The sequence below is a fragment of the Gadus chalcogrammus genome, chromosome 17, assembly GCF_026213295.1.
Source record: "Gadus chalcogrammus isolate NIFS_2021 chromosome 17, NIFS_Gcha_1.0, whole genome shotgun sequence".
In the NCBI taxonomy this organism is placed as follows: domain Eukaryota; kingdom Metazoa; phylum Chordata; class Actinopteri; order Gadiformes; family Gadidae; genus Gadus; species Gadus chalcogrammus.
In genome coordinates this window covers 2,107,477-2,120,304 of record NC_079428.1, presented here as the reverse complement: position 1 = coordinate 2,120,304, position 12,828 = coordinate 2,107,477, and the positions used below count along the sequence as shown (strand labels likewise).

Here is a 12,828-nt window from a genome sequence, read left to right as displayed (position 1 = left end):
TTAACATTGTAAAATAAATGATGATACAGCTATGGTGCCATGGAGATATGGTCACATGAATCACATTTTGAGGCTTTGGTGGAAAACAAATGACTGATCATTTCTGGTTTTAAAAAGTAAAAGCACCAACCTTCTCGTAGCTCTGAGGGATGTTTAGGGTTTGATGCAGAGCAAAAATAAAATGAGGGAAGGAGAGAGACAAGGGAAACACAGAGAGTAAAAAGGCCATAATCAAGGAGGTCAAATGCTATGCCAAGACTGAAGGACCCTCTGGTTCAAAACGGTGGGAGCTGGGATCTCTTTCCCAGACCCTTTTCTGTTATATTTCTGTTAAGTTATTTATTATTTATTTGTCATATGGATGAGATTACATTTCTTTTGGCACCGTCTTGTATAAGCGCATAACGTATTTAGGCCTACTTTTAAGACAAATGTGCAGTAGATATCAACTGAATTTTTGGTGATGTTTTTTTTTTTACTAATTTACTAAGCTGCACATAATGTTATTCATTACGTTTTTAATTATTGAACGAAAAATGTGAAATAAGGCGGTCCTTCAAGAGGAGAGAAACAAAAGACAGAATTTGGAAGGATCTGTTAAACTACTTGGTGGAAAGGACACACACGACATTCAAAATCTAGGGGCAGAGAGTGGTCCACCACGTTTCGTTAAAACTGTCAGGCGTGATTAGTAGGTAAAAACAACAAGCGGTTAAGTCATTCAAGTTAAGACTTCGGATAATCAATTAGAGGAGAAGAAAAACAATTAGCATAGCAAACAGGTTCAAATCCACACAGGTAGGTTGAGTGCAAACCCCCCCTCCCCCAAGAAAAACCTCCATACCATAATTACCTTCTTCACATGTGTTCGCAGGACGCAACCAGGCAAACCGTGGTTCAAGGTTCAGATTCAGTTCCGTGACCCCACATCATTCACTTACTATTCAATATTTTAACACTTGATTTTCAGTCAAACGTGTACATGAACCTGTTGACTGAGTTATGATGACCGCAGCTTCCTACCTCGCACATACAGATTGGCGGGAGCAGAATAGCGCGTCCCGTCATTGTTGGTGGCCACACATTCATACTTTCCCTGGTCCGATTCCTCGCTCTGCTCAATCTGCAGGGCCCCTAGTTGAGAATAACAATGGATGCAGGGAGATAATTGGTTAAAATCGTGACCGTATCAAAAATTAAATGAGAACATGCTTCAAAAGGCGATTATCCCTTTGTTTTTTTCCCCTGGCTCTGCCCAATTAAAAGTTGGTACTGTGGTAGTATAAATGGAAATGTCAAGAAATCATTGAATCCCAAACCACCTCGAGTTGCATATCTTTAAGAGTGGCCAATTTACTGTTTCACATATCGGGAATTCACGTATCAGTTTAAAGTTGTAAGTGATTCAAAGTTATTCCCCTATATTTATCATATCTTCGGAAATATCCACTGTTCACATACTGTGAGATTGCAGCTTCAAACCTTGCACATGAAATAAAGGAATGCTGTTCAACAAGGAGTGCTGCTTTGAACAAGGCCAGACAGACTATGTGCATAAATTCAAATATAATAATATTAACAAGGCTGAACTTGCATTATTAATTTTATTAATTGTATATTTGTATCATCTTTGATGACTTTGAAAGAGAGAACAAGAAAAACATTCAAATATTGAATGATCGATGCCATCTTAACTCATCCTAAAGCCTGTATATATGCATATGCATATTAAGAGGATAATAATATATGCTATATAATTCAAATTACAGGTGAGGTATAGGGGCGAGACCTACAATATACAACAGATCACTGGACTGGTCAATATGGGAATGAGTGATACTGCTTCAGGGAAGCGTGGATCAAACAAAAGAGGTTTACAGTATAAGAAAGCAGCATAAAAAGGGAGGACAATTGAAAGAAAGAAATTTAGGTATGGACTTAGCATATTCAATCACATGTGACTTGAAACAGTCATCTAAATTTGGGACTTCTTGATGTTGAAGTGACTATCAAAAATGCAGCGTTGTATAAAAAAATTGAAAAAAGGCTGCTTACATGTTTAAAAAAATAATTGTTCAGTTTTGTGCAAAGCGAAACCAATAGATAACCCTCGGTAACAAAAGTCTGGACATGCACATCTTCCCAAATAGCAAGAGATGTATGTCGGCACAACTTACAACCTTCTGACAACCCTTAGCTGAAAAATAAAATGCAATTGAATTAGAAGACAAAATTCAAAATGTCGGCCAGAGCCCACAAGAAGTCAACCAACCACTGCGTAAGCTTGTCAAAGCTACAAAAGACACCCATAAAAATCCACCAATGGGATCAGCAGTGTGGTGTCACATGACCCGAGGGGAAAAATGGCTTTAAATTCAACAACTCTCAAACTCCATGTCACACGGCAAAAATTAGCCAATCAGGGTCCTCGCCGGCCTCAACTGTATGCCTTCCCCCAAACCCTGAAGAAAAAAGTCAAAAAAGTAAAATAGTCTCCAAACCCAAGAAAAGTAAGAAAAATAGGTGAAAGAGAAAAAAAGCACCGTAGAAACTTTATCAAAAAAGTAGTTGTTTGGGCTTTTTTGTAGAAGGTACAGAAGAGGAAAGCAAATAGAGGAAATTAAAAAAAAATAGTTTGCAAAGATAGAAATAACTCTTTGGGAGAAAAAAAGGCATAGAAAAGGCAGTATTGTCTTCAGCATGCCTGCGTGCTTCCACGGCAATCTGCGTATACTTTAGGAGCTGAATAAGAGCAGCTAAGGGGAAAAAAGGCTTGGTTGTTTTAGTTGGACAAAAAGAGGGACACATGATTCGCTATGGCCGAAAAGAAAACAAAAATGAACGGATAAAAAAAGAAAATTGTTTAAAAATAATTGTCATTGGATATGCTTATTTGAGCCATGGCAAGCATATCACAAGTGAGCCAAGTGGGGCCTGGAAAACCAGGAGACAAAGGAGTAAAATAAAGCATAGACGTACAGAAATGGAAGAGTCAACGAAACAGGACCAAAGAAAAAAAGATCTTGATGAACGAAATGGGATTTGGAATCGGTAAACGGGGGAAAAATGGAGGGTGATTCGAATGAATGGATGGGTTGACAGCAAGAATGAATTCGTTTTATTTTCATTCTGTGAACGTCAGTTCAGCACTCTTACCTCTTATTGGTGTACCACCTGGGTGGATAATATGAATGCAAATAAGATTAGAAAGAAGAAGCATTAGTACGAGAAGATAGAGGCTTGGGGGGCTTTGGAAGAAGAATCAAATTAGATTTAACAGGGTACGTAAATAAAGGTTCTGAGGGAGAGTGAGAGAGGGAAGAGTGAGAGAGAGAGAGAAAGAGAAAGAGAAAGAGAGAGAGAGAGAGAGAGAGAGAGAGAGAGAGAGAGAGAGAGAGAGAGAGAGAGAGAGTTTCTGTACTCTAGTGGTAAAGAAAAGGCAGGAGTCATCATAGGAAAACCATAGGTTAGAGAGAGGAACTTTTGAACACACTGAAGTGCCACAGGCTTGGGGCCAATGTCGGTAGCGACAATGACTTCTGAGGACCAAGTGAGGCCCATCTATTACAAAGGAAAGACTTTGTGGATTTGGCATGTAGGAAACAAGAGTGGGAGCTGCGGCTCCTGGTATGCTTTGGCTCTGCTAGGCCCTGAGCTACGGAGAATCTGGACACAGCCTAACGTAACACAAACAGGTGTGAAGAGAGTAAGTGGATAAGTGGGTCAGTGAGTGAGTGGCAGACACGTGAGACAGGTTAAACATTAATCATTGTTATTTTTGTGCTAAACTTTTTGTGCCTAACGTAAAATTATCTGTCCTAGAAGTGCCTCTGCTGGTAGTGAGACCAGTCGTGGTGGGTAGGGTAAGCTTGTGTGTCCCTGCCACCTCTGTGAGTTGGCTACTGTAACTGTTAGTAAAATGCATGCCATGCATTTTAATAGTTGTTGGTAACATGAACATTAGTGGGGGTGATGTGTGCTTCAGAACTAAGCACTTACCAAAGGATTCTGTAGATTTAAAAATACAGAGAAGAAGAAAGACAGCATAAGAATGTGATTATAGCTCTTAGGTTTTTAGTTAACAAGGTTTGTTTTTAAAGCATCAACGCTACGCGAATCGAAAGTCCCACATTTTTAAATCAAAGGGTTAATTCTACACAGTTCTGTTGAAAACAAGGGAAGGAGGGTTAACACGAAGAAGACCCGACAAGGACAGCTGTGAAGTTTGGGAGGACAGGTGGTCAAACATAGAAGAGTTACGTTTTACTGTGAATCAAATGTGTTTCCAGCTGCATTATAAGAAAATATATAATGTATTGAATGATTCAGGGGACTACTTTTTAGATTAAGTTGCTGCATACTAATTAAAAAAAGCTCTACGGCACGTAAAGCAGAAATTCCTCATAATTCAAAGTTTCAAGGTTGGAGTATGTAATGAAAAGTGGCGTCTTGTGCCTTAAATGTTATTTCCTTGTTGACCTCACACAACACAAGTGTGACTTTAGAAGCTAGGAAATGTTTCACATTCAGATTCTGATGTAAAAATCTCCTTCGAAAAATTGACAAAAGATGAAAATCACAGACATTTTGTGCAAATATGTGATAGTCGTAGTGCTTGGCAACTGCTTTCCTAGTTAATTCTTTCCTCTTTTTTGCATATTTTGCAAGTTCTGAGTGAGTAAAAACAATGAAAGAAGTGATGACGAGAATGGAACCCACAGCAAAAAACAAACTGCTCAGAGGCAGTGGAAATCATATCAACATAAAAAGGCCAACCCCAACACATCCTTCTAAGTAAAATATAAGAGTTACAGCAGTGAGAAATGAAGACGCAAATATAGAAGCAGAACATTTACAAGAAGGGACAAGTTCGACAGGGCCACGACAACACTGGAAGACAAGGGGTAGGAAGGGGAGATACACAACACACACACACACACACACACACACACACACACACACACACACACACACACACACACACACACACACACACACACACACACACACACACACACACACACACACACACACACACACACACCAGGACCCACACACCTGGACCAACACACCGGGACGGACGCACACACACACACACACACACACAGATAGTCGAAGAGAGGACTCAATGCCATTACCTACAGAAACCAAAACCAAACTGTGCAAGTTAAACAAGAAGAAGAAGGACACAGTGGGAACTAAAGCAGTAGAAGAATAATCAAGGAGAAAAAACAGCAACCCAAAAATATACACACAAAAGAAAAAAAAAAAAACCAAAGCAAAAGTCCCAGTGTTGGGATTTCCCAGAGTACTCGGAGGGTGCTAGCCATGAGGGCAGCGTTGGGGGGGAGGGGGGCGGGGAGGGGTGGAGTCGACCTACCCGATCGGAGCTGTTTAATGCGGCCGTTGTTGTTGGTGGTGTTGACGGGCAGGAAGTCCTTAAACCAGGAGATGTCGGGGTCCGGGTTGCCGCTGGCCGCGCAGAGCATGGTGGCGGTGCGCGTCCGCTCCACCACCTTCAACTGGGGGCCCATGTCTATGGTAGGGAACCCCGCGGGCAGCTGGTCCTCTGGGGGCACAAGGAGGGAGGGGGACAGGGGTCAACCCGGAGCAGTAAGATCGACTGCATTCATACGGCGCTTTTCTAACCACTGGCCACTCAAAGCACATTCACACACCGACGGCGGTGTCACCCATGCAGGGCGACAGCCAGCTCGCCGGGAGGACTAAGGGGTTGGTGCCTTGCTCAGGGACACTGCGACGCTTGGAGGAACCGGGGATCGAACCAGCAATCTTCTGGTTACCAAAAATCAAGTTGGAGTTGGCTGATTTCCTCCATCGACCAATTCAAATGAGTTGTAGATATTAGAACTGTAAAAACAAACTATAAGTAAGCCGACGTCGGTTTACTTGCAGTACTTCATGGGGACTCACTACTGCATCCTTTTATTTTTAAAACTCAGCTGGCTGCTTTGCATGAATTTCTTCACCCCGGTTTACCGTATAAACAGAGTTAAGCATTTTCAATCTAAAGAAGGATAATTAGCTTGTATCTCACTCTGGCATTTTATTGCAGCAAAACAAGACAATATAAAAGTAATAATACCTTTTATATTCACCTTGCTGAATGCAATGTGTGATTTGTGTTCTGAGCTGATTATGCAAACTCAATTCAAAATACAGAAATATCTCCATCTGTATAGCAGTGTTACATTGTTACAAAGCCCGATTCAGGTAACTGCTCATTAGATTCCTATCAAACCTCTACATTTAAACTTGGTTGCCATATGGTTAACTAGCAGCTTATGCTTCTGTCCTGAACAGCCACTTTGTTCATGAAATTTTCATGAGGACACATCGGTTTGAAAAGATCATTCAGATTCTGCGCAGAGCCAAATGACAACAGTGGCCCCCTTCCAATAACGCTTTTGGGTATCTGGCAGGAGAATCTCCTCCAAAGATGTTTCAAACCCTATTACAACAGGGTGAACTTTCAAACTTCTTTTGTACTTTAGTAATTTAGTGTGCCGGCCAACTGCCATGGGCTATTATTGATTCACTTTTTCAATTTACAGCATGCCTCGAATGCATTGCGTTCAATTTTGTTCTTTGAATTGCAATGAGATGTTTTGAATAAAAAGAAAACGTCTGCAGGCCTATTTTTTTTCTTCTTACGATATCAGTGGTGTTTCTCGACAGAACCCTGCAATGATTTAACATGATGTGTAATGTGAAGCAGCATCGTATCCGCTGGTGAGGTTTTCTCAGACCTTTGTAGGCCCCAAGAGTACCACTTGAAATGTATAATTGCATGCAGAGCAAGGGAAACATTACAACAGTCGTTTATGGGGGTTGTTTGTTTTAAATTGAAGCCGATAACTCTCTGGGAAACTGCTGCTTTGGTTGTGATGCATAGATATAAAGTATATACAGTGTTCATGGCCCACTGATATGGCTCACATCTCTACCCACAATGCCATGGGATTGTGAGGGGGGTTAGACAATTTTATTCATTTCCCTTGCATCCACAGCATCGATAACAGTAGAAATGTAATTTTCCATTATCATTTAATCTCAATAATGACATATTGCCTATGTTGTCGTGATGACTAGAAAGAAACGGACATTAAAAAATCCAGATAATTTAACTTTCGTGGTCAAATGACAAGAGCTCCTTCACAAAACAGAAAACATTCCCAAATGGAGATTATATTTTTTCAGCATGCCTGAAAAATGGAGTTAACATTTTTCGCAGATTTATTTTAAACTAATAATAACTACAAAAGAGCCATTCAATAATAGTAATGAATGAGATGGCCACTGAAAAGGGGAAATCCAGGGACGGGAACTGGAAACGATTGAACATTACGCAGTAGCTTCCTTCGGTCTCCTCAAGGTCAAACAAGACGATTACTTAAATTGAAACTGAAACTGATCAAACACAATAGCCGCAAGCACACTTAGATGAACCATGGCACATTAAGAACATTGATTGAGGCTATTTAGTGACATTAACAAAACAATAAAAACACATTTTGCCAAATAAGATATTCTCGTAAGAGCGGCCTTTTTGAGAAAAGGCTGCCCCACTATGCGTGAAGTACTCATTTATAAACACAGTTTGAACTACTCAATTGACTGTGATCAGGTACGATCAAGGTGTTTTCAGTACAACCTTCTTCTTTCCATTTGAAGGGGGTCCAAGATGCATACCCCACTTGTGTTTAAAAAAAAAAAAATGCTTACCCACAACTGTCATTTTTAAATGATTTTTGTTTTCCCCGGCCCTGAGTGCAATTAAATACCACCCTCTCCACTTGACACGACGTCATGGCAACAGAGATTCACCATCGACCTTTCCTCACCAGCATCGCGATCAGATGCAATCCGCACTACCAATGACTAACACAAAGGGTTAACTTTATGAAACACATCTTCACGTTATTCTCGCTACGTCAGAGCGTGTCACATTCGGATTACTTAATAATTGTACAAAAATGTAACACATTTGCCGACTTCAGCGCTGGTCAAACACTCAGCATAATGGGAGCTGCTGCAGCACTTTTCTAACGAGCAAGCAAAAAATAAATCGGTCTCCCTAATGGACGTTTAATTTGAAATGCTGCCATGTATATTGTACAGTTTGTTTTTTAATGTTGACTATTGACAAACGGGTATCATGGCGGACATGGCAAATTGTAAATTGAAGGAGGGGGGATATGCAGTGCAAACAGTTGTCAAGGACCTTGTTTTGAACTTGATGTTAAATGATCAGCAACGAGCAGGCGAGGCTGTTAACAACACACTCAAGGGTGGAATTCTGACATGCTTGGTGAATAAGTTGTGTTCATTGTTGATCGATGGCTTATTTTGTTGGTGGGAATTATAGGCCTGATCTAAGCCAGGTTTTTGCTTAACACATGTATACAATCCGGTAAAACCACAACTGGTTTGTGTAAATACATACATTAAACTCTTGTTATTCCACACCATTGAAAGCTGCAATCTCAAGGACAACCCTAGACAAGAGTCCAGAGTGTTCCAGAGAGTCTCTCTCTCTCTCTCTCTCTCTCTCTCTCTCTCTCTCTCTCTCTCTCTCTCTCTCTCTCTCTCTCTCTCTCTCTCTCTCTCTCTCTCTCTCTCTCTCTCTCTCTCTCTCTCTCTCTCTCTCTCTCTCCCTCTCTCTATATATAAATTCAACAATGGATCTACACACTAAATGAGATGGAAGGGGAAGTGAGGCTGGAGTCACCTTCTTTAGAAGTGCTGAGCGCTGGTGCTTGATATAAAAGGACCCCCAATGACAATTTGCACACATTAACTACTGCCAGCCTAACAGGACTTATGGGAATGTGGTGCCAAGTATGGGACGAGTATAAAAAGGACATTGGCTCAAGAAAATCCCTGAGTGGGCACATTTTTGTACAAGACGTAGGAGTGCTGGACACGGCCTGCAACCCATTAGGAGATTATCTCTATTGATTTCATAAGGCATCGACACGCAGAGCCAAAACTAATGATTTGCAGTCCAAATCATATACTAAATGCACTACAGACAACATCACGTCATTTTTGAAAGTGGAATGAGATTGCTGTGACTCGTGCACATATATATCTATATATGTAGAGAGGCCTATGTATTATTATTAATAAGATAAATATTACGATGCCGGATATCTGCCGCAGTGTCTCCGATCCAGCGCGTGTTTCTAAGTGTCGGGTTAGTGTGCGTCATTTATTTATTACTTGAGCTCAGTGACCTGCTAATTTTCTTATCAGTGAACCCTATCTCCTTCAAAGTATGATTGAGTGCAGTGGTATTAGCTTGAGTGACAACCCCAGGTGATATATTCTTCCTGCCACGCCACTAATGAGAAAATCACCCATGACGGCGATTGGGATTCTGGTAGGACATGGCTGGAGAGTCTAAATGTGATTAGTGTTGGCGTGTTCTCCCTGGAATCTTAACAATTTCTTCAACGGCTATTTCTTCCACGTATGAGCTTATTCATCTCAAGTGGGAGTTTTTTTTTTTTTTTTTTTCATTAATTTCCTAATTTATGTAACGTTGTTGATTCCGATTTAATTTTATTTTTTTCACATTCCACACTATGGAAAGTGTTTCAGGACAGGACAAGTCGTTTCAAAATTGACTTTAATCATTTTAGACAGAGTGTTTCTCTCTGCTCCAGATTCGCGCTAATGCATTCACTTTTGTTTTGGTTCTGTCGTGCTGGCATGGAAGAGGGAACTGTTAATTGTGCTTTTGTTGTTGCACAAAACAAAATAATGCAAGCAATGGCAGCAGCTCTTGATGAACAAAAGGTGGCCAGCCATTCCTTTTTCTGCCAATTATATGACAGCATCTGTCCCCGTTTTTCCTCTCTTTCTCTCCCCATCTCTCTCTCTCTCTCCCACCCTCTCTCTCTCTCTCTCTCTCTCTCTCTCTCTCTCTCTCTCTCTCTCTCTCTCTCTCTCTCTTTCTCTCCCCATCTCTCTCTCTCTCTCCCACTCTCTCTCGTTCGGATTGTCTGTTCTACTCTGCCCATTTGTTTGTCACCCGTTGAGGGAACAAGTCCTCAGTGATATTTATAATGTACATATTTATTCTCACTGCAGCATGCCTGGCGGCACTGAAGTTTCGATATAATTCTCTCGTTGTTGTACATCTTTATTTGCGCCTGTTTGCGCGTCAATTGTGTGCGTGTGTGTGTGTGCGTGTCTGTGTGCGTGCGTGTGAATGTGTTTGGGGTTTCCACACATTTGTGTCAAGAACATAAATGTTTATCGACTACCTTGGAGAGGACTTTGCAGATGTGGCAATTTACTTTTTTATATTTAACGATAGCTGCTTGTGTGAGCAACACTGGAGGTTATATAAAAACACACACACACCGATGCAGTCCACACACTGCTGTTAAAACGTGGGACCTTGCACTGGTGTCAATCATGCAACCTGATATAGTGACTTGCACTTAGTTTTTTTTCCGCCAGACATTACCTGTCCGTTTGAGCACTGCCTGAGGTGAAATAATTGGAATTCATGCAATTGGGGGAAAGGGTTGACCTTTGACATTAGAAGGATGACATGTCTATTCTGTAGACTGCCGTATGGACAAGGGGACGGTAGAGAGTGCGGGGGGAGCTGAAAAACATTTTTCTGAAAAAGGGGAATCTCAAAGATGAATTCAAATAAATGTCTGTTAAGTCACTATTTATCGCCAAATGTGGTAAAACATATAGTGTATGGTATGCATATGCGATATATTGTTTCACTTTCTTATGACGAATGTACTTAATGTACGTCCCTTTGGATAAAAGCGTCTGCTAAATGCCCTTGATGTAAATGTATATGCCTTAAAAATTCCTCAATGGTCTCTGCTTTAGATAATAAACGACAAACGCAATACTCTCCTCTATATGTGCAGCATTGGGCCTCCTTTGAACCAAGATACTGGTGTGATGGCGTGTGACTTGTGTGTAGGAGAGGGGGAGGAGGGGGGGGTTAAAACTGTTTATGCGTGTTTATCTGAAAGATTAATAGGCAGAGTTAGGAATAAGCATTAAACATACAAAAAGAAAATCGAATTGGGTTAATGTATATTTTGGGTATTTTACTTAAGCCTATTAACATCTCATCCCACGCACATTAGTATGCACACATTACGGGGGATTTGCAGGGTAATAACGGCTCCATTTGGAGTAATAGAGTTTAAAGAGGAGATTGTACCCTTTCAAACACAAACCGCCCGTGAGTCAACACAATAAGTTGGCACCTCCGAAACAAGGCTGTAAAAGGTGGCAGTGTGGGTGGTGCCAAACACAACCACAGCGCAATGTTTGGATTGACACCAGCGGCGCTCCAAGGGGGTCGAAATAGCGTTTGCATAATCATATCATAGAGTTTTAATCAATCATTAGAGAGTATATTTTGTCTATGGGGAATTACCACAAACGCAGTGTTGAATGTCTCCCTGCTGGAGGACGAATAGGGGAGGAGGAAGATTAGAAAGAGGAAGGTGGAGGATTGATGTGACAAAGAGTCAGAAAAGTAAAGGATAAATAAGTGTGAGCCTCTCTTAACCTTACCTCCGCGACGATCTGTCTCCATGAAGAATAGCATACTCTACCCCCCATTTCCCTGTACTGATTGTTTCTTCCATAAATCCCGCTTTGAGGGTGTAATTAATGGAACGGCGCTTATTTGCCATTAAAAAAACGTCGACTAATGCCGTAGATTGTGAGAAAAACCATTGTCAAGTATTCAATTAATCATCGGTGGGCCTTTCTCTGTGTTTTCCCCCCACAAGCTCCTTCACAGATGGTCGCTCGCTGGCATTGCTCATTTGCAATGACATTGATATTTTCGAACCCCACAATCATTACCCTAATTTGAAATGTACAGTATGTACAAAAAAAATGATGAATGTAAAGATTAAAGATCAATATATTTTAAATAGCTCTGCAGCTCTGACTTGCACTATTTTTAAGAGCCACTGTGAAATATTTAGACTGTTCTACGATGTTGGGGGGAGGAGGGGGGTGGGGGGGGCTGAAATGTATAAATGAATAGTGAGATAAAAAGGATACACACAAATGATACAAGCCGTTAATTAAAAATAGTGGCTCATGCCTAAAACATAACATACAACTTAAATGGCAACTTAAATGGCTAGTACCACTTAATGCACTTTCAAATATGAGGCGCCTTCAATAAACCTATCACACTTGGTGGGGGGATTCACATTAAGGAATGAGTTGCAGTATAAAACTCTGTTTACCCAGAGAGATGTAGGACCCATAACTACAGACACTTCTACTACCTAAAGGAGCAGTGTGTACTGTGCTCCTTGAAGTGCATATGTAGCGCCTAGCTTAACATCCAAACCCCCTCCAGCATGTGCCAATCCCCTCGCTGCCACCTCCCCCAAACACTGATAACAATGAATGCTGGGAGGAGGAAGTCATGAGACGATGAATTATCGGGCTAATTTCACCCTGACACTGGGGAGCCATGGCACCGGACGACCAGTCTACATTAAACTGACCCGGCTGTGTTTCCGTCAGCACCACAACCCCCCCCCCCCCCCCCCCCCCGACCCAGACCCTGACCCACCCCGACGGAGGGGGTGGGAGGGGTAGGGGGGGTGGGGTGGGAGGGGTCGCACCATCCACTTTGGGCGAGAGACGGCGCTACTCTCTCTACTATGTTGACGCACGCCATTCATAATAACCATGAACCCGCCCCCCCACCCCCACCCCCCCCCCCACACACACACAAACAAATACATGCACACACACAGGAACACACATGCACACACCATATTC

General features: G+C 41.6%; 1 protein-coding gene across 5 annotated transcripts in view; it reads right to left on the bottom strand.

Annotated features, from left to right (window-relative positions):
- LOC130369751 (receptor-type tyrosine-protein phosphatase delta) overlaps positions 1 to 12,828 on the bottom strand; it is a 205,936-nt gene that overhangs the window by 42,976 nt on the left and 150,132 nt on the right. For all 5 annotated transcript variants that reach the window (XM_056575280.1, XM_056575279.1, XM_056575283.1 and 2 more), the window contains 2 exons: positions 5,381 to 5,569; positions 1,024 to 1,134 (listed from right to left, as the gene is read on the bottom strand). In XM_056575280.1, the coding sequence (XP_056431255.1) occupies positions 1,024 to 1,134; positions 5,381 to 5,569 (300 nt within the window). The remainder of the gene's footprint in view (positions 1 to 1,023; positions 1,135 to 5,380; positions 5,570 to 12,828) is intronic.